The 27,611-nt window shown below is 36.1% G+C and overlaps 2 protein-coding genes across 3 annotated transcripts; both read left to right on the top strand.

Annotated features, from left to right (window-relative positions):
- Positions 1-18,841, top strand: LOC128200953 (uncharacterized). 2 transcript variants are annotated; one of them, XM_052896163.1, is made up of 5 exons: positions 1-314; positions 825-922; positions 3,531-3,621; positions 7,769-7,846; positions 18,704-18,841. In XM_052896163.1, the coding sequence occupies exons 1-5, from the start codon at positions 53-55 to the stop codon at positions 18,796-18,798; spliced, it is 624 nt and encodes a 207-aa protein (XP_052752123.1). In that variant the 5' UTR covers positions 1-52; the 3' UTR covers positions 18,799-18,841. The 2 variants fall into 2 exon arrangements, with proteins under 2 accessions (XP_052752123.1, XP_052752122.1); XM_052896162.1 differs by lacking the exon at positions 18,704-18,841 and having other exon boundaries at positions 7,769-8,165.
- LOC128200952 (uncharacterized) lies at positions 9,694-15,567 on the top strand. The gene has a single exon (XM_052896161.1). The coding sequence runs from the start codon at positions 10,070-10,072 to the stop codon at positions 15,266-15,268; it is 5,199 nt and encodes a 1,732-aa protein (XP_052752121.1). The 5' UTR covers positions 9,694-10,069; the 3' UTR covers positions 15,269-15,567.
- Positions 18,842-27,611: the final 8,770 nt, after the last annotated feature.

Below are 27,611 nucleotides of genomic sequence, written 5' to 3'. Positions count from 1 at the left end.
GTCAACGTGATAATACATAATATAAGTAGTTTTGTCAATTTTTTTTACCAAGATGCCAAAAAGCACCATAGAATTTACGAAATCTAGTGATAATAGAGAAAAGAGCAGTAGCCGTGGTTCTGCCCGGCCTCCCCTCCATTTTGCCATCCACAAGCCTGGCTGCCACATCGAGAGTTGCTGTGGCATCTGCAATCTATTTCCTGGGGTTCTTCTGATCGCCTTCTCTCAGATTTTGGTGGGATCAATTCTTCTGATGCTAATTCTAACCCATGGAAAGCAGTATGACGAAGTGCATCAGACTTCGGCATCACAAAGTAAGTAAATTTAAATTTACTCGAGACTTATTTTCGACATTTTTCTATGCTGCTACTACAAATATCTAAAGGAACAATATTTTAACATTTTTAAAAGGTACGTATCGTGTACTTTTAACATCAAATTTATGTTTTATTCGACCCCTTTTCGGAAACATTTCATGGTAGGCTCTCTGGTCGAAACGTCGAGATAACTCAGGTAAATTGTGATATTTTAGCCAAATATAATAATCGCGTTACCCCCGTCACTTATTTATTTATTTATAAATTGCTCACTACACTTACAGTTTCCCAAAATGTGTAGTGAGCCCTAGACCGTGTAACGAGAGTCTAAAACTTAATATATAGGTAGAATGTTAGTACGTATCGTTCATCGTAATGGCAATATTAGATAAGTAATTTCTAGAGTAGTGCGCTCCATCCTAGACATGATAAGGTCTTACACTTATCTTTACTCACTTACCATCAAGTGTCAAGCGCAAATTTATCTTGGAATGTTTTTTTTTTCAGTAATGAGTGTCACCACGGGTGTCGTACTGAGTGGAATAACCGGTGCTGGAATATTGTTGCTTATTGTGGCCCTCACAGAAAATTGTCGCGCTATGCTAGTGAGTACAGTTTGTTTTAAAAGAAATTAAAAGTCGATTGCTTGGGTACCCCTGTCCGATTCGTGTTTCTACCGTGAAGCAGTTGTGTTTGCATGGCTGTGTTTCGATTTAAAAGATGGGATGTGGCAGTGAATTTATACATCTGAGTCCTTACGATTGGCAACTCATGGGGGATATCATGGGCGAAATAGTATATGTTCATGATTATCCATAGTACTACTCAGTTGTCCATGACACTGCTAATATCTATTGGTGTCGGTTAGCACTTCCCATCTGGTGGACGTTCAGCTTGTTTGCTAATCTAAGTTGCATAAAAAAAGATATCAACAGAGATATTAATCATCTAGATGGAACCAAAATTCACATAAAAGAATTCGCGGACACGAGCCATCAACTGTGTACATATTTTCGTATCCATTTCATACACAATTGACCTGTCAAGATTGTATCGAACGAAAATGCAAACTAAACAATCATATCGAAACTTTATATTTCATACACTAGATTAATATTATCTAGATAGAGCATTAAACTATAAATGCGTAGACAAAAATAGCTAAATATTGTTTCTCAATGTCATGTTTAAAAATTTTATAATATTGTAATTGGTGACTTTTATTATATAAGTACATCTGTTTATAAGTATATTTGGATTCGTTAAATAGTGGCTTTAATCGTGATCACACACGCGCGCACACACGCACACACACATAAATACAAACACAAACTTACACACTCACACACATACACACGAAGAAATAGATAAACGACGAGATATTTTTTTATACTTATATATATTTAAAATATTTAAATTTAAAACTCAGAATTGCATTTTGATACGTAGATATTACTTTGCAATGAGTATTAAGTGTATCATCGGTAGTTATTCCACAGAAACTATAGCTCGGCAACTGTTATTTAAGCGTTTTTGGAACGTTTTACGACACAATGCTCCATCTAAATTTGTGACATCTAAGCTATGAAGACTTCCTCTTGCGCGAGATCTGTGAATACAAATATTTAAGTATATCGTCCCAAAAAGGGTTGGGTACTTCTGAAGGGCATGTATATATTGAAATCAAATATGAATATCAAAAACTAGAAAAGTGTGAACCTTTCTCAAACACGAAGGGCTCTGTGTTTTATTATTGCTGTTACATTAAAAAAGTCAAGTGTATTCTGATGTCTACGGCTGTTCATGTCTATAAAGCGTCGATTTATATTTGGCATTTGCCATCAGGCAGGTCGTCAGATTGCCGTTCTAAAAACAATATATTGACAAAATTCCCTGTGATGGACCGATTCAACTTTATTAATCCTATTTATGCCAAAAGTTTGTTTTAGATTCAAATATGTTTGTCGAAAGGAGCGTAATTAAAGTGTTATGTTCACCATTTTTTTATAAAAGGTGAAAAACAAGCATATGACCCACCTGATGGTAAACAGGTACCGTAACCTATTTGTTGTAATGCCTACAACACCAAGGGCATTACGTGCCCGTTGCCAACCCTGAAGAAACCTCTTTACTTCTTTTTTTAAGAACTCATGCTGTAATTTCTTGGAAGAACTACAGCAGGGAGCTCATTTCATAACCTGAGCGTTCGTGGGAGGAAACATGTCTGAAACCGCGCTGTATGCGACCATCTAGGCTTTAATGTATCTGGGTGGACTCCCAGTCGATGGCGAGCTGTTTGATAGTAGAAAGTAGCCGTGAGCGTCATATTGAACAAGTCCGTTGTACAAACGGTAGAATACGCAGAGTGAACCAAAATCTGCCCTAATACTTACGGGTTTGATACCACTTGTAAGTCTGGGATCAGCGACAATTCTCATAGCTCGTCGTTGCGCTCAGTCAAAAGGGTCAAGCTCTGTCTATGTGCTCCCGCCCATAAGTGACAGCAATGCTCCATGTGAGACTGGATTTGCGATTTATCGAGAATTCGATTGCTCCTTGCCGTGTGGTCCCGGCATAGAATAAGCTATCCCTTTCTTTCCCGTGGGTGTCGTAAGAGGCGACTAAGGGAGGGCGAGGGATGGGCAGCAGCATTCCTTTTAAAACATTTTCAAAGCCTAACTGCTGTTACCAATCCGCCTGCCAAGCATGGCAGCTACTGGCAAAACCCCCCAAAGAGGAGGCTTATGTTCAGCAGTGGACAGTTAATGGCTGATATGATGATGATGAACACAAAAATGATCTGCTTTTAATTAAAATCTACTCGGACGAAGTTTTTTTTTTATACCACTGAGGTGGCAAACAAGCATACGGCCCACCTGATGGTAAGCGGTTACCGTAGCCTATGAACGCTTGCAATACCAGAGGTATTACGCGCGCGTTGCCGACCATGAAGAAACCTCTTTATCCCCCTTTTGAAGAACCCCATGCTGTAGTTTCTTGGGAAAACCTCGGCAGGGAGCTCATTCCATAACCTGAGTGTTCGTGGGAGAAAACATCTCTGACACTGTACACGACCATTTAGGCTGTAAGATATGAGGGTGAACTCTCTGTCGATGGCGAGCCGTACGATGCGCGGAAAAGCTAGTTTATATTATAGTAAGGTTGTTTAAATGGCAACTGTAAGCCTAATGTTTTTCATATAACAATTTCCAGGTATATTTGCTGGTGGCTACCCTTGTTTGGATGGGACTATTTTCGCTGGCGGTTACGAAAATTGGACGCGGTTGTGTGCGATTTAAAGATGGTAAGAAATTTACATTACAATCCATCATCAGAGACAGTATTAACTTTGGTTTCATGAAAAATAGTAACTATATATTATGTTATGCAACTTAGAATGGCAAACAAGCTGACAGCTCGCCTGATAGAAAGTGGCAACCATCACTTATAGACATGAACAGTACGCATATGCCTCATGCGTTGCCATTCCTGATGATTAAAGTGTTATTCTTCTATACTCTGTTATTTCAATATCATAACAACCTTTTCCAATAGAGCAGTACTAGCTTACTATTATCATACTGGCCGAATGGTTTGGCATAGTTTTAATTTGAGTTTGACATAGTTAATCTTCTCTGATTATTGTTTCTTAGTCACCTCTTACGACATTCTGGGTTTGGAAAGAAGTGGTAGTAATAATAGTAATAATTGTCGGTGAACGGTCTTATCCTAACCAGTTTGGAACAACACCTCAGACGGTTGTGATTCCGGGACAGCTCTCTTCCGGAAAAGATCTAGAAGGCAGTGCTATTGGATACTGCCCTCATAGTACGCCGATTTCTTTCTCTTAGGCCCTGAAACCTAGTCGACTGCTGGGGGTTAGATTGCAATCTCCTCTCCTTAAGAGAGGAGATGTGAATTTTGCGAAAACAGATATATTCAAGTATACTAAAAGTGTGCCATGTGGTCCTGGCATAGAATAGGCCACTTTTTCCTGTCTTGTGGGTGTTGTAAGAGGCGATTAATGGAACTTAATGGTCGAGAGATGGGCAGCGGTGTCTCTTTAATACAGCCACAGAAGCCGAACTGCGGTTGCCAACCCGTCTGCCAAGCATGCCAACTACTGGCGAAATCCCCCTCATGGGAGAAGCCCACGTTCAGCAGTGGACAGCTGATATGATAATGATTATACCAAAATTAGATTGATTTACATTTTAATTCTCCAATCATTGGAACTAGCTTCGAAGTTATCAAATGGTTTAATACCAGCCTTTCCCAAAGTGGGCGATAACGCCCCATTGTGGGCGCTGCAGGCCTAAAGGGGGGCGATAAGAGAAGAGAAAAAAATGGGGGCATCGTGTAGAGGCTTGAGGAGTGATTTGTTCATCTTGAAGTAATAGCGGTTTTTAAGTAGGTGAAAAAATGGAGGCGCTAAAACATAATTTATTCTCAAAGTGAGCAGTAGACAAAATAAGTTTGGGAACCCATGAATTAGACCATACTGTCTAATAGATAATAAATTTCCGAGTAGAACGAAATACGAAAACTCTTCATCGGCTTACGGCCATTTTAAAATTAATGAATACCCTGAATTATTGAAAGATTATTAACGCTAACAGAATTCCTTAATTACGTTTTCCTTCATTATCGCAGTTCGAAAATGTCCCGGTGGGGCGTCGGGTATTTATATTTGTCTCTAAGTATAAATGTTTCATTACAATTTTTGCCGCTCCAATGGTAGACAGTACCCGATTTTGCTACTGATTAAATTCATTACTATGAATCCCAAGATGGCATTAGGCTGTGGTCTGACTTGAAGCGGATTTTGAATTAATTGGTATTTTACATCCACTTATAATATATTCTATACCACTGATATTGTAGCTGATATAATTAGCACTCATAAGACCTTAGTCCTCAAGAATGACAACGCAAGAAGGGATGATACCCTTTATGCTATTTCGAGGACGATACAGTATTCTTTGTTATATTCATAGGTGACGGTATTACTCATGTCATCACTTACCACCACCACTTTCCATCAAGTAATCCGTCAGCTTGTTTGCCAGTTTAAGTTGTATAAAAAATATATATGTATATAAAAAGTAAAAGCTTGTGAAAAGGTTTAGTTACTCAATTATACTCAAGCTGATGCCTCACTTGATGGTAAGTGGTAACCGTCATCTATATACATGAACAGTACCATGGGCATTACAGAATGTATTATGATACCAATGGTATCCCTCGTGCATTATTATCCCTGATAAGTACAATGTTATACCTCTGTACTGTATAATTTCACTGCTATACCGCATCCTACGAACCAAAACACAATCATGAAAATCCCGCTGTTGCATGACAAAAAGACAAGTAGGACAGAGGTAGATTTCATCCCAAATACTGTGGCATATATTGGGCGACGATTGGTTGAGTGAAAAAGTAGCCTATCTTTTTCTCTATCCCAAATTGTAAAAGCTTGTTAAAGCGCCCAGAACAAACAAACAATAAAGCAAGCGTGAGCCCCTGAAATTGCAAGCGTTTATTGACTGTAGTAACCGCTTACTATCAGGGGGCTGTTTGCTTATTTGTCACATATAAAACAAACAAACTCACTTTCACATTTTAATATTGTAATAATTATATTGTTTACTATTGAAAGTTTAATAAAACTACTTACATTGTCATTTTCACATTCTTTCCGTCATTCTCTCCTGTTGTATGTGTATTATTAAGTATATTTATGTTTATATATGTATACATGTATGTTTGTATACATTAGTATCTATATAATAGTCCGTCACCTACCTTTTGTCCACTACGCTCTACCCAAAGGTTGTTTGGAAAAGATTGCTTAGCAGTAAGGCCGGCTTTTGTATCACTTCTCATTAATATATACTGTAATGATATTTATTTTACTTGCAGCATTAAATAAATGAATACATTATCGCTATACGCTGGTATACGGACCGCGGCCTTAGCTTTCAAAGACATCCAAAGCTACAATTGTAGGTTTACAATTTCACAATAATGACGATCCACCTACAGGGTGATGAATGGGCGTGCTTATTGTTCCCGGTTGCTAATTTTGTAGTGGGATGAAAATATGCGTTTCGGATTAAACAAAAGAAAATCTACGAGTAAATTGTACTCCTGAGGACTGCAGCGATTTTGTTTTGACGCCTTCTCTCTTTAATTGAAGGGGTTCACTCTCATGTTGGTTTTTTTTTTTGAGTGAAAATGGTGTGGTAGCCCCGTCTGCGCTAACAGGATACGCTGGTGGAGCACCAGTGAAGGGTGATAGATGAGAATTAAAACAGGCCAGTTAGCCCATCATGATGAATTCATCAGGAATTAACCATGATAGTTTCCAGGGGGAGCCGCGAGGAGGTCGACCTGGTTGGGTATATTGCTAGCAATGGGATTCTCAGTCTCCACTACTAACAATCCCTTTCCCTCCTCTCATGTTGTTTGGGTACATGTTCGTGTTAATTTTGTTTAAATTGGAGTCTCTGTTATGGAATGATATTTTAAGAGCTACCTTCACTAATATTATAAATATAAAAAGTGGGTTTGTTAGTTATTTCTTAGCACGTTTGATGTATTCAATTATTATGAAATTTGACATATATGTGTTACTGTAAATGTGCGTACATTGGTAAATCTTAAGTTTTACCACTGAATTTAACTATCCTTAGCTTTTTTTTGTAGAGGGGAAATGTATCACGCAGACCTGGGTCCATGGGGGCAGTATGTGGGTACTGTCGGGTTCACAATGGCTAGGATCTATTGTAAGCTAATCTGCTTTTCTGACCACGAGTATGAACATCATGCACTAAACATGTCTATATATATGGGCACTTATGTCCCCATGTGAAGCACTTGTGTTTGTATAATTGAAGGGTAAGATATGGCAATGCATGACGAATATGATGGGTGACACAGTGTACTCTTTTATATCCATGGTACTGTTCATGTCTATAGGCGACGATTGCCGCTTTCTTACAGGTTGGTCGTTAGCTAGTTTGTCATTCTAAGTTGCATAAAAAATTTAGTCGAATATGTCTTAAAAATTAATATGTTTTTTAATGAGGTACATCTGATGTAAATAATTGTATTTTTTTATACAACATAGAATGGCAAACAAGCTGACGGCCCACCTGATGGAAAGTAGTAACCGTCGCCTATAGACATGAGCAGTACCATGGACATAACAGAGTATACTGTTTCGCCCATGATACCCCCCATGCGTTGCCATTCCTGAGGACTCAGGTGTTATTCCTTTTTACTCTATAAATTCACTGCCATATCGCACCCTTCAAACCGAAACGCAGCCATGCAAACACAACTGCTTCACGGTTGAAACACGAATGGGACAGAGATACCCAAGCAAACGACTTTTGTACAAAGTCTCCCTCTGGTAATTCACTTTGTGTTACTATTTGTTTTTTCAGCTCTGAAAATCAAAGACGAGCAGCACAAACTAGCTAATTTAGCATGCGTCAGCGGATTATTCACTTTCCTTGGAGCAGGTAATGTTTTTTTTTTTTTTAATTTTTTTCTTTTCTACTTATTTACTACTATAGATAGATCGATACTCTTTATTGTTTCCTTTCCAAAAGATTACATTAGTAAACGTACTATAAATACAAACAATTACAAGAAAATATTACACTGAGAAAACAATGGACGACCTTATCGCTAAAAGCGATCTCATCCAGGCAACCTTCTGGATGGAGAAGAGAGGCACGAAACTCTGTTCGTTTTTTAAAATACATATAGAGATATAATACGTACAATAATGTAAATATATGTACATTTTACATTCATTATCGAGATATATATAGCAAGATATGATGCCATGTAAATAATCGTAGTACAAACATGCTTGATTTTTATTGTCGACTTTTCGACATGGACTGCACCACGTCGTGATCATGACAGGGCAGAAATAAACAATGTTTTTTTTTTAATGGATGATAATGGAATGGTAACCCCACCCGCGCTATTGGTACTGTCTGTCAAACTTCATTGCTAACAATCCTTTCCCATTTGACATTGCTAGCAATATGCCCTATCAGGTCGACCTCCACGTGGTTCCCTCTGGAAACCATCGTGAACAATTCTTGTTGAATGCGTCACGATGGGCTAACTGACCTACTTCATCCTCACCTATCATCCTTCACTGGTGCCCCGCCGGTGTATACCGATAGCGCGGGTGGGGTTACCATTCCGTTATCATCTGGCAAAACCCCCCTTATGGGAAAAGCCTATGTTCAGCAATAGATAGTTAACGGCTGATAAGATATTATGAAATTTATAAGTACCTTTTTGCCCGCTACGTGTTAGCAAGGCGCGATTTTATAAATTCGACTATTAATTATTCGACCAAGCAAATCATTCGGATTATTCGAATGATATTCAAATTATTCGACTACTAATTTTATTCATTCGTCTATTAATTTCAGCCGGGTACTAATGTCTTCGTCTTTCATTCATTAGTAGTACGCGTAGTAGAATTAGTATGTACGAGTTGGTACGAACATAGCCGAGTCGACCCGATCGTTGGAATCTCTTTTTTTTTTTTGATAACGGTCAAGAGTGTTACCAATTCAAATTTAGTAAAATTTACCAAATTGTGGTAGTTATAATTAAAGTGGGAGATACTATTAATAAGTAAATTTATTCGAATACAGCAATTAGTAAAATTAATATTACTAAATAGTAGTCGAATTAATAAATTAGTAATTACTAATTGTTCGAATAACAAAATGGTTCGAATTCGCGAATCGCTAATACTTTGTACGCGTGGACTTCACGTGACCATATATTACAATATAACGTATTAGTACATAATTTAGTAAGATTTGTTCAACTTGCCAGTTTCAGTATTTGATTTCAAATGTCAAATCAAACACTATACAGGACAGAGTTAATATTTGTCGTCTCTGTAAACAGAATACGTACTCGAATTTCCAGTGACACTACTAACGTTATTGCGGTAGAATCGTTAGTTGATTGGAGTGTACTTACGTTATTATACATAGAATAGAATAGAAATAGAATAGAAACAATCTTTACTCAAATATACTTATTAAAAGCTCTTTTAATAGTTAATTTTCTATGATTCTATTGCTCGATTAGAAATATAATATTTGATTAAGAACTCGCAAGAAACTCGAGAGTTATTGTTTTCAAATTGTTATAAAGATATAATAAGATTATTTTATATTTGTGTTTAAATTCAGATTCTTTATTTACATTAAACATAATTAAATTAGATATTTACTTTAAGCTACATATTTCACCAGTATGCAAAATTTATTAAAATATGTACTAAAACATATATTGTTAACGTAATTTACTTATAATGTCAACAATAGAAACAAACACTGGTTAACTTCATGCCATTCTATTACTAATGTTTCGTCGTAGGTTTAAAAGCAACAATGTTATGAAATTGAAGTTAGTTGAAAATATATCCATTTCAGTAAAGACGTGTGTTTTCTTGCACCTTAAATTGATATTGAAAAGTGAACCTTAACACCTTAACATATGGCCGTAATCGAGCCGGATTATTAGTTTATTACCGCTTCATCGACCCGTTTCGCGAGAACAATAGAACCGCATCGAACAAAAATAGCACATCGCCGAGTGGTATTCTTATAAAGATTTACAAATTTAATGATCTTTATTCACTAAGCAATTAGTACTAAGATTGCTTAAATTAGTAATTGGAAGATTATTGAAAAAATATGGCTACGTCTTTGGAACAAATTATCAGTGTACTTGAAGATACAGGAAATCTATTTAAAAAATCGCAAATAAATCTTAAAAAATGCCCGAAATCACGATTAACAAAAGGATACATCGAGTCGCGGTTAAAGTGCATAGAAGATTATTGGAAAACTTTCAAAAAATCACATGAAGAATTATTACGCATTACGACTAAAGAACAACGCGGCATACTACCATACTTCGTGAATGAAGAATACTATGTACATGAAGATATTTATTTGTGCTTGGAAGCGGACCTTAAGGATATGTTATCTGCTTTACCAGTGTCACGATTAGCTGAAAAAAGTGTGCAGGGTACCCTGGATGTGCAAGTGAAGCTACCCAAAATCCAAATTCCCTTGTTCACAGGATGTTACGAATCGTGGCCCGCCTACCAGGATTTATTTATTTCTTTAGTACATAACAATACATCGCTTAGTAGTGTACAAAAATTACATTATTTGAAAACAAGTATTGGTGGTGAAGCAGAGAATTTATTAAAACATATACAAGTGACGGAAAATAACTACCTACAAGCTTGGAATACACTGAAAGAAAGGTATGGTAACAAACGACTAATAGTTAACTCTCTTTTAAAACGACTATTTGCACAAAAGAAAATTATGAATCAGTCAGCTAATTCAATTAAAGCATTGTTGGATACAACGTCTGAATGCATAAATAACTTACAGAATTTGAATATTTCCACCGATTCTTGGGATCCCATAATCATATTTCTGGTCGTGCAGAAGTTGGACCCAGAGTCACATAAACAATGGGAGGCGTATTCTTATAAAGAAAATTCAGATGAACTACCCTCATGGACTGACTTGAAGAAATTCTTAGAATCTCAATTCCGTACATTAGAATTAGTTACACCATTATCATGCACTAGAGAGCGAACTATTAGAGAAAGATCATACCACGTGACAACTCCAAATAAAACTTGTAACATGTGCAAGAATAACCACGCCTTATGTCATTGCAAGGAGTTTACAAAATTGTCCCCCCTGGAACGTAAGGAATTTGCCAAGAACAATAATCTTTGTTACAACTGTCTAGTACCAGGACACTCGGTGTTGAAATGCCGTACACCAGTTTCCTGTCATGTATGTCACAAGCGCCACCATTCTCTTCTACATTTACAGAAGAAACCGGACACGTCGGGTCAAATAGGTACCATACAACCGAGTGTGTCACCATCCCCATGCAATGTAGAAGAGCAAGAGGAGATAAGAGTCAATACAATGGTAGCGTCTAATTGCAATACTAGGCAGAAGATAGCACTATTAGCGACCGCAATGGTGATAGTAAGAAGTGAACGCGATCACACCACTGTCTTAAGGGCGCTAATAGATCCAGGGTCGGAATCATCGTTTATAAGTGAAAAAGCAACTCAGTTACTTCAACTCACTAGAACAACAGCAAAAAGAAGTATTATCGGAATGGGATCTATGAAAACGAATGTAAACCAAGTAGTTCAGTTCAAAGTAGTTTCAAGATACAAGTCGGATTATAGCATACAAGTAGAAGCATACGTCGTGTCTCAACAACTGACTGCTAAGATACCCAAAAAATCACTTGCTGTTCATAATTGGCCACACCTAGAAGGATTACACATAGCTGATCCAAGTTATTGTACTCCAGGCTCCATAGATCTTCTTCTTGGTGTCAAAGAATATGCTAAAATATTACAATCTGATTTAATCAAAGGTCCACCTGGCTCACCATGTGCATTAAAAACAGGTCTTGGTTGGATTTTATTTGGTGAGGTACATTCTGGTGAAAATTGTACTCAAGAATCAAACTTTATTTTTACACATCATGCAGTAGATGTAGACGAAATGCTGAAAGTCATATGGGAGGTAGATATGGATACTAAAAGAAAATTTACTAAAGAAGAGAGGCTGTGTGAAGACATCTACGAAAAAACATATAAAAGAAATGATAAAGGACGATACATAGTGAAGCTACCATTTAAGACAGAGAATCCAGTTTCACCGGACGGAAATACAAGAGAAATAGCATTGAATAGGTTTTTACAATTAGAGAAAAGATTCAACAAACAACCACAATTAAAAGAAAAATACACACAAGTGATAGAAGAATACAAAAATATGAAACATATAGAAGAAGTACCAGAAGAAGAAATACATTCGAAAAGATCAATTTACATACCACACCTTGCAGTCATTCGTGAAGGAAAGGAGACTACTAGCACGCGTGTCGTTTTTGATGCTTCATGCAAAGGTTCAAACGGCATCTCACTGAACGACGAGCTCTTATTAGGACCAGTACTACAGGGTGATCTTAGAAGTCTGTTGATGAGATGGCGAATGCATGCTGTTTGTTTCGTATCTGATATTGAAAAAATGTACCGAATGATTTTGATAGCAAAAGAAGACAAAGACTTTCAAAGAGTTTTATGGAGAGATAATCCTGATGAACCTATAAAAGACTACCGTTTGCTCACAGTAACATTTGGGACGGCGTCAGCTCCTTATCTTGCTATCAAAACTCTCGTACAGCTATCTATTGACGAAGGTGAAAACTATCCAATTGCTACCAGGATAATTCAAGAGGATTTCTACGTGGATGATGTTCTATCGGGTTGTGATAATGTTGAAAATGCTATCGCAGCTGCCAAGGAGTTAAAATATTTATTACAACAAGGTGGTTTTCAACTAAAGAAATGGTCATCTAATAATGCAGAATTCATGAGATCTATCAAACCAAGCGAAAGATCCTCTAATGTACACTTAGATCTCAATATCGATGGTACTACAAAGGCATTAGGAATCGCATGGAACTTGAGAACTGATAAATTTAAATACAATTCGAGTACACATAGCGAGTCAATGAATATCACCAAACGTAGTATTCTGTCAGATATTCAGAAACTCTATGATCCTTTAGGATGGATAGCACCATTGTTGGTAATGACAAAGATATTTATACAACGACTTTGGATGGAAAAGTACAGTTGGGATGAAGAGATAAGTCAATCACTAATAGACGAATGGAGGACAATAAAACGTGATTTTAAGAACGTAAATGGCATACGTATAGACAGATGGTTACATACATTCAACAAAGAGAAAGAATCTATTGAAATACATGGTTTCAGTGACGCTTCAATGCAAGCTTATGCAGCCGTGGTATATTGTCGTGTTGTAAATTCTGATGGAACCATAACAACCACACTTGTTGCTGCACAAACTAGAGTAGCCCCATTGAAAACAATATCACTACCACGTTTAGAGCTTTGTGGCGCTGTCTTACTTTCAAGATTGCTCAAACAAATAACACAAGCAATGAAATTATCTATGTCCCAAGTGTTTACGTGGACTGATTCCACTATTGTCATATCTTGGCTACTTGGAGAACCCAGTAAATGGAAACCCTTCGTTGCTAATAGGGTGGTAGAAATAATAGATAATACCAACAACAGACAATGGTACTATGTGAAGTCACAAGACAACCCTGCTGACATAGCGTCCAGAGGTATGTATCTTAAAGATTTGCAAAATTCGAACTTGTGGTGGAAGGGACCGAAATGGTTGTCTGAACATAAGATAGATTTTCATAAGCCAAGTTGTATACAAACAGATGAGGAAATGAAAAAGGTTATACACGTAAACTTAAATATAAATAATAAGGAAGAAGAAAAAGAAAATCATATATATACACAATTTGAAAATTATAATACATTAACAGAATTATTAAAAGTAATAACATTTTGTAAAAGATTTCTAAAGTTTAGATTGTTGGCAGAAAATATAAACAATACTATTACAACACAAGAATTAGAGGATTCATTACGTATATGTATACAAATAAGTCAAAAAATAGATTTTGAAGATGAAATAGAAGCATTAGAAAAGAAGAAATCAATAAAAAGAACCAGCAATCTAAAATCGTTAAATCCATACTTAGATGAACAACGTATTCTCAGGGTGGGCGGAAGGCTCAGACACGCTAATATCGATGAAGAGAGTAAACATCCAATCATATTAAATCATAAAAACAGATTTACATATTTAATTGTCGCTGATGCCCATCGTAGAACTTTACATGGAGGTATACAAGTTATGTTGACGTATTTAACTTCTAAGTACTGGATAGTAAGAGGGAAGGGTATGATTAAGGGATACATAAATAAATGTTTGATCTGTGCGAGACATAAAGTTGCTGTTAGAACCCAGATCATGGGAGATTTACCTAAAGCACGTGTGACACCCTCTCGACCATTCTTGCAGAGCGGAGTTGATTTTACTGGTCCATTTCAAATTTTGATATCGAAGGGCAGAGGTATGAAAACAAATAAAGCTTATATTGCTATATTTGTATGTATGGCTACTAAAGCCATTCATCTGGAATTGGTTGGAGATATGACGTCAGAGGCATTCATTGGTGCATTTAAACGGTTTACTGCCAGAAGAGGCAAGTGCTCCCATTTATGGAGTGATCAAGGGAGAAACTTTATAGGAGCAAATAAGGAGTTAGTAACTGCCTGGAAGGATGCTTGTTTGGAATTTAAAGGGGAAATTGCTGAATCTTTGGCGTGCGATGGCACTCAATGGCATTTCATCCCTGCTTATAGCCCAAATTTCGGAGGTTTATGGGAAGCGGGCGTGAAATCAATTAAGTACCATTTAAAAAGAATATTAACCAATCACTTGACTTTTGAGGAAATGACTACCATTCTTTGTGAAATAGAGGCGTGCCTAAATTCTAGACCGCTCTGTCCGATTGATGACTCAGGTGACATAATTCAACCCTTAACACCGGGACATTTCCTGATAGGCGAAGCACCTATTGTCATTCCCAATCCAGATTTACAGCATGTTAAAGTTAGTAACATATCCCGCTGGCAACATACACAAAAATTACTAAGAGATTTTTGGAATCGGTGGCAGAAAGAATATTTGTCTAGACTTCAACAAAGACCAAAGTGGCTTAAAAAAGAAAAGGAATTTGCTATCGGACAAATAGTTCTTATTAAAAATGACCTACTACCGCCTGGTAAATGGGCTCTAGGACGAGTGCTCGAAAAACACCCTGGAGATGATGGAGTTACTAGAGTTTACAGTGTGAAAAGTGGTAACAGTGTTGTAAAAAGATCTATTAGCAAACTGTGTTATTTACCTGTGGACATTGAAACTGATTCTAAATAATGAACTTGTATGTAGTTGTTAATATTTTATAAATTAATTTATATACTACAATATTTTGTTACCTTTTATATTTGTTATATATGTGCATGAGATATATTGTTATTTGATTAAATTCTCGTTTAAAAAGACTTACAGTCATTTTGGTGGGCGGCATGTTAACGTAATTTACTTATAATGTCAACAATAGAAACAAACACTGGTTAACTTCATGCCATTCTATTACTAATGTTTCGTCGTAGGTTTAAAAGCAACAATGTTATGAAATTGAAGTTAGTTGAAAATATATCCATTTCAGTAAAGACGTGTGTTTTCTTGCACCTTAAATTGATATTGAAAAGTGAACCTTAACACCTTAACATATATATATATATATATATATATATATATATATATATATATATATAAGATTAACTATCTATCTATTAATATCTATCTATATATGTATATAATATCTATATACTATAACACCTGAGTCCTCAGGAATGGCAACGCATGGGGAGTATCATGGGGGAAACAGTATACTCTGTTATGTGCATGGCACTGCTCACGTCTATAGGCGACGGTTACCACTTTCCATCATGTGGGCCGTCAGCTTGTTTGCCATTCAAAGTTACATAAAAAAAGAAAGTAGGAGATTCGCAATTCAGTGATATTTTTGTTTTGTTCTATCATAGCAGCCTTTTACTGTCCACTGCTGAACATAAGCCTCCCACTTAGGGGATTTTGCCAGTAGTTGCCACGCTTGACAAGCAGATTGGCAACCGCAATTATACTTTAGAGATGTTTTAAGGGGAACACTGCTGCCCATTCCTCGCCCATCGTTTATAAACGGATTTGATTTTTTTTTTATCTGAAAAGTAAAATATACTAATATATACTTTTATCTAAAATATACTTTCAGACTTAGTCACATAGAAATTTTATCAAAATCGATTGAGCATTTTAATTTTGAAATCATAATAGCCGATTTTGTGCCAACTGAAGTCGATTTATTTACTAGAACACAGACTTAATTTTGGGGTATTTTCTTGATATAAAAAAGGGACACGTTTTTAGCTTTCTAATGTTACCCTCAAGTGGATAAATGAAATCTACCGTTTGGAATTTATGTCCCTTTTCTACTGAAAATCCTTATCGGAAAAGAAATAGTCGCCTTTCACCATATATCACTGTCTTATTCATTTATAAATTCCTTTATTTTTTCAATAGCATCCTTTATTTTAGACTGAGTGGGTTACACGTGATTTGGGGTTACCATTATCGATTAACAATGACAAATGTGCATGGTGTTAGTCGATCATGTATGGGCTTTTAACGACCATGTAATTTTAGACATAATGGGTACATTTAAATAAATACACATAATGTTAACAGAGATTTAAAAGAGTAACTGTTGAGTTTCTTGCGGGCTCTTCTCAACAGATAACAACTTTCCGAACCCTGCAGTTAATTAAAAAAACGACGTTTTAAAAGTGTTTATAAACAAGTTTATTTTGTATTATATTAAATTTTATTATATTATAATTATAATTTATTGTATTATATTATATTATAAAAAAGATATTTTGAAATTAAATTTGAATTTAACTAGTAAAAATATCCGAGACCGTAGTGCCAATACGGAAACTTTTTTTTATTTATTAAACCACCTAGAAAGTATAAATGGTGGACTTGACACCATATTTTTTATTTATACAACTTAGAATGGCAAACAAGCTGACGGCCCACCTGATGGAAAGTGGTAACCGTCACCTATAGACATGAGCAGTACCATGGACATAACAGAGTATACTGTTTCGCCCGTAATACCCCCCATGCGTTGCCATTCCTGAGGACTCAGGTGTTATTCCTCTGTACCCAGTAAATTCACGCCATATCCCACCCTTCAAACCGAAACACAGCCATGCAAACACAACTGCTTCACGGTTGAAACACGAATGGGACAGAGGTACCCAAGCAATCGACTTTTTTACACTGTGCGCGTTGGCAATCACAGTTTTGGATTTAGTGATGTTTTAAGAAGGACGCTAAAGGTGGAGGGATGGGCAGGAGCACTCATTATGGGAAAGGAAGGGGTAGTCCATTCCATGTTAAGACAATACAGCAAAGATGGCGTAAAAATAGTACAATATTATAGAAAAACTGCATTTAATTGTTAGACAAAATATTTAATACGTACAAATGTAAGTTTGAACACTGAAAGAGCAATGGTGTTCCCGAGTGGTTTTCGCCTGCCTGCAGTTAAGTGGATTAAAAATAAATTATTTGCAGCTACAACGTTCCGTTTAGCGGACGGCGGGGTTAAATTAAATTAAATCGAAAGTCATTTCGAAATGCGGGTATTACTCTGAACGTATGTTTTACAAATGACGTAAATGACTTTTTAAATTAATTACATTATGGCCGTACAACGTTTGGAACAGGATTTAGTTGTTAAAAGTGGCGCATGAAGGGTGCTATGGGTGTTAGAACGTATTTTATATAATCTATGGTGCTCTTTTACTTCGTTCTTTAGTTCATGTGGTCCCAGGATAGAATTGGCCACCGCTTCCTTTCCCGTAGGTGTCGTTAGAGGCGACTAAGGGAAGAAGAGGGATGGGCAGCAGCGTCTCTCTTAAAATGTTATCAAAAGCCAAACTGTAATTGCTAACCTGTTTACCAAGCGTGGCAACTACTGGCAAAACTTTATATAAACCAGGTGGCTTATATAAGGTTTTGCCAGTTATTACAATTGATACAATACAATACGTTAAAAACGGTTATTTTCTTCACCTATGCCAATAATGAAATACCGCGTTCATGATTCACTGTTCATATCAAAGGTTGACCGGTAGGGAATGCTACTAGCATTTTTTTAAATTTTTTTTGATGGATTTTTTTTTATACAACTTATAATGGCAAACAATATGACGGCCCACCTGATGGAAAGTGGTAACCGTCGCCTATAGACATGAGCAATACCATGGACATAACAGAGTATACTGTTTCGCCCATGATACCCCACATGCGTTGCCATTCCTGAGGACTCAGGTGTAATTCCTCTGTACCCAGTAAATTCACGTCATATCCCACCCTTCAAACCGAAACACAGCTATGCAAACACAACTGCTACACGGTATCGGTATCGGTACACTAGCGGGGCACCAGTGAGAGATGATTGGTGAGGATGAAAAGGTAGGTCAGTTAGCCCATCATGACGAATGCAACGATAAATTAGTCACGATGATTTTCAGGGGGAACTGCGTGTAGGTCGACTTGATAAGCTGCATTGTTAGCGATGGGAGAAACCTCTCCATTACTAACAATCCCTTCCCCCCATGCTACTAGCATTAAGTCTGTTACAGTATTTTCTTTTGGTCAATAAGTTATTTAAATAAATAAATTTGTTCTAAATTTTTTTTTACATGAATAAAATATTTAATTATTTTGTTTCAGCTGTGTATTTCTTTTCATTGTTGGTGGTATTCAGTTTCTACCACTTTCGTTACGTGCGCCGCGCCATTTTACTTCATGAGGCACAGTGCGAGTGATTTTGTACCTTTACTATGCATTTTTGTTCCGTTATTTGCAATAGAGAATACATTTTTAAATATATCGACCTCTTCATGTTTTGTCGACTTTTATTTTATATTTTCGTTTTATAAATGAAAACGAATATAAACAGCACTACATGTAGAAGGAAGATGCAAGATTTCATTTTGTGGCGAGCTTTAGGGTAGGCATATGCTGAGAAGTAGGACAATGGCGCGACAATCCTAATTATACCCCGCACAATACAAATTTTTATTTATATGTCTGGATTTTTTCTATGTGTTACGTATAGGTATATCAATCAATCTTCTGACTATTTCCATATTAAGGATCAGTCGTCCATCGGGAGGGTTATTTTTTATAACACAGATGGCAAACGAGCATGGATGGTAAGTGACAACAGCCGCCCATGATCACCCACAACACTAACAGCATTGCAAGTATGCTGCCGGCCTTTTAAAAACTCTTTTCTTGAAGGTTATGTTGTCGTATCGGTTCGGAAATACTGCTGCTGGAAGTTAATTTCAGATCCATCTGGAATTTACTTCCAGCAGCAGTATTTCAGCAACAGCATTCCAATGCGGAGAGTATAAATAAAAAACATGACGCGCGTGAACGCGCGTTATGTTATTTATTTATACTTTTGCATAAATAAAAAAAAAAAATGTTTACAGGGTGGACTTAATGCATGATGTATTCTCTACCAGTCAACTGTTCCGCTAAACAGAGGGAGTAAATAGCGGGGAAATGGTCTAACAAAATCACTCAAAATAAAGATTTTGATAGACAATACTATATATGCCAATTGTGTATTTATAAGAGTAACTATAATACATTACTGCAGCGGCCAGCAACTTAGGCATTGATGGACGAACGTGCAAACGTGGGCCCAGGCGTAGCCGAGGCACACATACGTGAGTCCATCAATGCCTAGTTGTGGCCAAGGCTTGCATAGTACTTTTCTCAAACAATGCGCGGAAATCAAAAACACAGTTTTACTTTTTAAGTTCAATGACGAATAACGAACAATAATAATTTTTCACGCGCCATAATGTTCCTGTGTTTTTTTTTAATAAACAGCTTTCTATTTGCAAGCCAGTTCGAAATTTAAATAAAACCTTTTATTAGTTACTTCCTTGGTAGCTATGTTTCGAAGTAAAAGGTCATTCCATTTTTAAATTACAGGACAGATATGAGTTTACATAGCAATTTATCTGGCCGCTAAACACGACAGATATGGATTTTCATAAAACTTTTGCCGGCCGCTGCCCGCATGTATCTTGGCCAGTACGGCAATTTTGATTTATCTCGAAGAAGTTTGTCAAAATAATGCTCACATTTCCAAGCATATTTGAGAAAATATATTTATTGATACTTTTTAATTAATCAAACATGAAAATCGATGTTTTTGTTTTACCAAAATCTTAAATTATTAAAGAAACTTATTATTTTCATGTTTGATAAGCCTCTAATGAACCGTGATCCCTTTTTAAACTGCCGAAGGGTAAAAAGTAATAATGGTTATTTTATCAATACAAGAAAACTCGGATTATAAGGGGCGTGTTGCCGAAAGCGAGTCACAAATCTTTATCGAAGGTCCCCAATTGTGATTTATGGTGGAGACTAGATGGGTTACGCGGTACACGGAATGTGGAGTTATATTCACCTAGAATAAACTTTAAGAGCGTTCATACCGTAGCTTCCTGAAGTATGCCAATGTAGCAAATAATACTTAATTTTCAAAAATAATTTAACGTTTTTATTTTTTATATTTAACATTTAATACACAATAAAATTCTATGTATATTTGGCGGACTTAACCATGGACGGTGTTCTCTACCAGTCAACTAAATAAGAACATTATTGATTGAATGAATGGGATCATTACATAATAAAGGTTTTAGTTCGCAAGCAAAGAACTTTTTAAATGATCATTCAAAAACAATGAAAACTGTTAAATTGTTTTTGAAAATTAACAGATAATTACGACGTTCCTACACTTCGGTAAGTTAAAATTACGAATGTTATTAACATACATTGAGTAAATTATGTCGGCAGTAATTCAAGATTTTGCACCACAAATAAGATCGAAGGTTGCCATGGTTTCATTGCAGCCTCAGACGTAATGACACAGCAGTCCCCCAGGGAAGTATTTTGGGACCGCTTCTTTTTCTTTTTAACCGACTTAAAAAAGAAGGAGGTTCTCAGTTTGTTTGTATTTTTTTCAATGTTTATTACTACATAACTCCGTCAGATTTAAACCGATTTGTAAAAATCTTTTTTATCTGAAAGTGTATACTTACAAATTGTTTATATAGAAATTTTATTAAAGTAGGTTGGTTTATTTAGTTTTTATATCAAAATAATTGGTTTTGCTACAATTGAAGTCGGTTTTTTTTGTGAGACACAATCGTTGATTATATACATCGACGATTTATCTAACTTTACAAAAGAGCAATGTGTTTTATCTGCTGACGATGTATCATTGACAGTGACTAAGAAACTAATGTACATTGTATGTTCTAATTTGAGCCTGCAAAAATCTGATTGTATATTAAAATGACACAATCCCTGTACCGCGTCGCAAGGATTAATGAAATTTATATTAATTTTGTGTGTTACCTATAAATCAAGAAACATTTTCAAACATTAATCCCGCTAAATATTCCTGAAGCGAAGGAAGCGGTCCCTAATTGGGCTATATTGCGAATTCCAAGATATCGGACCCAGCGTTAAAGTTGGATTACCTCTCGATGGATACTTAACGGTTTTATTGAAAATTCCACTATTCTGATATATTCCATATAATCTAAACTAATATTATACAGAGAGCAGACATTATTTTGTTTGTGATGGATAAATTCAAAAAATATTTTATCGATTTTAATAATTCTTTCACCTATAAGAAACTTTATTGTCAGCGAGTACTCGTAATACGGGATGTATTTAATTTAAAAAAAATCCAATTCAACAGTTGCGGGTCGCTAGTGTTAGGTAATTTTGAGGGATTTTGAGTGAACTTCTTCAAACCCACAAACATTATAATATTGCTATAAAATTTAATAAAAATGTACTTTACTTAAATTGATTAGTCCTTTAATCGCCTCTTACGACACCTACAGGAAAGGAAGGGGTGGCCTATTCTATGTCGGGACTACGGCAGTAGTATAATCCTATAATATTTACACTTTCCCTAGACGACGATTATTTAGTATTTAAATGATGATAATGGAATGGTAACCCCGCCTGCACTATATATCCGGTATACACTGGCGACACCCCAGTGAGGGTTGATAGGTGAGGATGAAGTAGGATAGTTAGCCCACCGTGACGAATCTAACAATAAATCAATCACGATGGTTTCCAGGGGGAACCACGAGGAGGACAAACTGACAGGGTATATTTCTAGCAATGGGGCTACTAATTCCCGTTACTAACAATTCCTTCTCCCCCCCCCCCAGACGATGTTAACTTTTTTTTTATACAACTTAGAATGGCATGCAATGCAATAGGCAATTACTTTCCATCAGGTGGGCCCTCGGCCCAGTAGTAGTAGAAAGTAACCGTCGCCTATAGACATGAGCAGTACCACGTACATAACAGAGTATACTGTTTCACTCATGATACCCTCCATGCGTTGCCATTCCTGAGGACTCAGGTGTTATTCCTCTGTATCCTGTAAATTCACTGCCATATCCCACCCTTCAAACCGAAACAAAACCATGCCAACACAACTGCTTCACGATTTAAACACGAATGGGATAGTGGTACCCAAGTAAACGACTTTTGTACAGCATCTCCCTCCGGTATCACAATAAAGAATTTAATTAAGATAATTGAATGCAAAATGATGTTATTTAGAGTTATCCATACAGCATATATAATGCTGCTCTCTGGGGTGGCGAAGTAATTACTTGTTTTGCCTCGTTGGAAATGTATGAGCCAACAGTTCTGAATTGAAAGTGTATGTGAAATTTTGTATACGATAAATACATATTAAATTCTTACTGGTAATATCATAAAGAATATTTTTTTTTATCTTTTTTATTTAGAGGCTTTTATCCTATAAGGATATGTCAGCCTCATCATACCCTAATTTTATAAAATACCTCACATACTTAAAACATTGATACATAAATATATAATACATAATGTCTTAGTAGTATATTTTCATAAAGGGAATTATTGATACAAAAATATAGTAATTAAAGATTTTGCCATTCCGGAATGTGGCTCTGCGAGTATATTTGAAAATAAACCAATCTCCTGTCTATTGAGACTATATTTCTGTATCAATACTTCGCTTTGTGTTTTGTATTTCGTACATTCAGATATCATATGGTGAACATCATCCAATGTGTTACGAACATCACAATTCGGATTATTAACTTTTTTTTTTTATAAGAAAATCGAATTTTGCATTTGGATAATGTCCTGAGCGTAATCTAAGAGTTGTAACAACGAAGTTTCTATATGCTTTTAAGTTTATTAACCACGGTATCCTTGGAGGCTGAGACTGGATTGTTTTATACCGAATTCCTTTTTCTTTACTCCTTTTGTCAAAATATTCTAATAATAGTTATTATTATTCTTTTTAGAATTAAATGAAACTAATATTATTAGACCTGTTTGGGTGTATTGCTAGCAATGGGATTCTCAGTCTCCATTACTAACAATCCCTTTCCCCCCCAGTACTTCAGTATTCAGTTTATTTATGATATGAGTTGGCGTGAGAAGTGGGTAATATTAGAATTTTCTATTCTTACCTAAATGTTTCTAACGGGGGGGAAAGGGAAAGAGGTCGACCTCGATCGAGGGGTATATACCCAACCAGGTCGACCTCCTCGCGGTTCCCCCTGGAAACTACCATGGTTAATTCCTGATGAATTCATCATGATGGACTAACTGGCCTGTTTTCATTCTCATCTGTCACCCTTCACTGGTGCTCTGCCAGCGTATACCGTTAGCGCAGGCGGGGTTACCATTCCATGTTCACCTATCCAAAAATAAAAAAAAATGTATCTACCAACGACGTCAGCAGGCGAGGTGGAATTTTTAAATTATAACATAATATTAGCTGTAAAGCCACGTGCGCAGTTTACGACGTCGTAAAAATAGTTGTTCCCGCACATGACACTTATATCAAAAGTCATTGTAAACGAAAAATTACGGGCGAGATACGAAGAAAATTTTAGCCGAGTTGTAATACTTTATTTGAATAAACCATCGTTGCGTACGCGACATTTTTCGAATCTTTTCTCCTGCGATTTCCAAAAGAAATCGACAATATTTTTGCTTGCCACGTCGTCTGTAATTTTTTTTATGGCTTCATACGCGATTACGCCCGTTCAGATCGTTTTCAGTTCTGAACCAATTTCGATTTTTGCAATAAATAAATCCTTATCATCATTACTAATACTATACCATTTTGTGTTACTATGGCACACGCATGAAGGAATGGTAACAGAGGAGATTGTTAGATTAGGTATTTTGTTTTTGTATTTTTTTTTATTTGTGCTTTTTTTATATTTATTCTTTTGTCTCTTTTGCTGTGTATTACGTGTATGGTTTTTTTTTATTGTAATTTGTGTGCTGTAAGTAATGTAAATAAATTGTCTATCTATCTATCTATCTATCTATCTATCTATCATAAATGTGAAACTAAGTTTGTTTGTTTATTATAGAACGTGTTAACAATTTAACAATTACTATGAAATTTGGTACACACGTACTGTAAGGGATGGAAAAGTTGATGGGCTATTTTTATCATATACAATCATATATTATATAAACCGATACCGAAAATTCGGAAATTCATTTCATGGCAGATATGGGATCTGCCATGAAATGAATTTCCGAATTTTCGGACTCAATTTCGTGTTTTTGTTTATACCAAAAACGACCAAGTAAACGGAGCTTAACATTTCGTTCGTCATAAATCCTACTATAAAAGTCCAAAGAAATGATATATTGATATTTTTAATATTATGTAATTTTAACATCAAATTTATGTTTCGTTCGGCCTTGAATTTTCGTAAAACATTTCATGGTAGGCCCTCATGTCCAAGTCTCACGTATGACGCGTACAAAGGCGCATGCAAAAGATAGTTATATTACAAATGAGTTTGTTTATTTGTTTGTTACCTATTAGCATCTTAAAATCAATTTATTAGAATAAAATTTGGTATACACGTATCGTATGAGATGGAGAATACCTTCTCCATGGCATGTACATATATAAGCTACTTTTTATTCCGGACAGAGAACTTATCTCGAACACGTAAACGAAGCCGCGGGTAAAGGCTAGTAAATAATATGTGGGAGTATTATATTTAAAACTTATGGTGTGTGTGCGTGCGTGCGTAAGAGCGTGCGTGCGTGCGTGCGTGCGGGAGTGCGTGCGTGCGTGCGAGCGTGCTTGCGTGCGAGCGTGCTTGCGTGCGTGCGTGCGTGCATGCGTGATTGCGTGTGTGTGTGTGTGTGTGTGTTTGTGTGTGTGCGTGCGTGCATGCGTGAGTGCGAGCACGCGTGAGTTGAGTGTGTGTGTGTGTATAATTAATAAAAAAAACTGCTTAGTAATTATACTTAAATCATTTAGTAAAATCAGTGGTCGTGTTCAAAATTTACCATATAATAATAATAATAAATATATAAAAGTATAATAAAATTTATGCCTTTTAACAATTTATATTTTCCACTTACGAATAAGAAACGCAATAAACGAACGAATTTACTGGATAATATAAATAAAAATACTTATCCAATACGTTTCGGACAATTGTTTTGACTGCATACGGAATTATCTGTAACCACAAACATAGAATGTTCATAAAATTCTTATTGTACGTATATATATATATATATAGACATTCAATATTATTATTAAAGAGATTATCCCATACACTGTACACGTCTTCGGTTCATATCACTCGAGAGTAATTTGTCACTTAACATCACAAGTTTCGCGATAGCTCGCTAATATCTCATCCAATCTGGCATTTGACAGCTTATAAAGTTTATCTCGCAATTTCACAAAAGCAGTGTTTCATTTTAGCGTGATTCCTTATAACGACCTTTGGTGTGACTGTTTAATACACTATCTCACCTTCTTTTTATGCATCTTAGAATGGCAAACAAGCTGACGGTCTACCTGGTAGACTACTTTCCACCACCACTTTCCGTCAGGTAGACTCTACCTGATGAAAAGTGGGTAGGGGGAAGGGTTTATTAGTAATGGAGAGGTTAAACCCCATTGCTATCATGTTACCCTATCAGGTCGATCTCCACGCGGTTCCCCCTGGAAGCTCTTGACCAATTTATCGTTGAATTCGTCACGATGGGCTAACTGACCTGCCTTTTCATCCTAACCTGTCATCCCCCACTGGTGCCCTGCCAGCGTATACCGATAGCGCAGGCAGAGTTACCATGCCATTTACACCCATTAAAAGATGGAAAGTGGTAACTGTCGCCTATAGACATGAACAGTATCACGGACATAACGGAGTGTACTGTTTCACCCATGATACCCTCCATGCGTTGCCATTCTTGAGGATTCAGGTGTTATTCCTCTGTACCCTGTAAATTCACTGCCATATCCCACCCTTCAAACCGAAACACAGCCATGTAAACACAACTGCTTCACTGTAGAAACACGAATGGTACAGAAATACCCAAGCAAACGACTTTTGTACAAAGTATCCCTCTGGTAAAAAAGGCTTAATAAAGTACTAATATATCTTTTTATCGACTCGTTCGAAGTTGAGGCGAATTGCTGGTTTTTAGTAAACTTTACACACAAACAGATGTCAAATACGTGTATATATTAAGCTGTCTGAACATTTACACCTGTTTTTCGCAAGTTTAACTTTTTTCGAGGTAAAACGGTGACAGTTTAACTTAGTTTAAATTAAGCTGTGTAACCAGAAAATCGCTGTTAAAAGCATGAATTAATATTAAAATCATTTTTATTGATATAGACTTGTTTACAATCGTATTTTTTTTTAATCTAGATTATTTTATATTAAATCGAGATGGAAATAAATCGAATAGACATTTAAAACTTTACAAAGCAAAGCCCTTTACGTCACAAGCAATTCCGCGTAAATGGCTTTACGAGTGTAATTCGAATAAAAGTGTTTTAATTTCTGCACTGCTTTTGTGTTGCCAGGTTTTAAAATTTTATCATCATCATCATATTAATTTGTTTATATTTTTTAAATTAGTTTTTAATTGGTCCCCTGTTCTAAAGCTAGCTTGTTTGACCATCACAACATTTTTATAACATTTACAAGAGGAAAGAATAAATTTTTAATAGTTATATTTTTTGATATATAAATAATTATTATTATTATAGGAGATATTTTGGCGATATTTACTAATATAAAAAATTTGAAAGTAAGTTTGCTTGTTTTATACGTCTTGACGGCTTAACTGTTTAATCAATTACTATGAATTTTGGACGTACTATATGGGATGAAGAAGGTCATAGACTACTTTCTTTCCCGGTCAATGAACATATCCCGAATATGCAGACGAAGTCGCCGGTAAAAGCTAGTATAAAAAAAAGACCCACAACAAATCCGCCCGCAAACACTAACACTTTCTCACTGAAAGGTATATAAACTTTAAAATAGTTGGAATTGACTGCAAACGAAGCTGTCCGTTCATGCTTTACGGAGATTAACGCTCTCCATTCGTACAGTTCGATACAAAACAAGCACAGAGTAGGTAAGTAATCACTATGTTATTTGAGAGACGGCACTGCTTTCATATTGATAGAACAGGGAAATGAATCTATGCAACCAACATCAAT

Source organism: Galleria mellonella, unplaced genomic scaffold, assembly GCF_026898425.1.
Source record: "Galleria mellonella isolate WM207_F2 unplaced genomic scaffold, CSIRO_AGI_GalMel_v1 utg312, whole genome shotgun sequence".
In the NCBI taxonomy this organism is placed as follows: Eukaryota; Metazoa; Arthropoda; class Insecta; order Lepidoptera; family Pyralidae; genus Galleria; species Galleria mellonella.
This window is presented reverse-complemented; position numbering and strand designations above follow the sequence as displayed.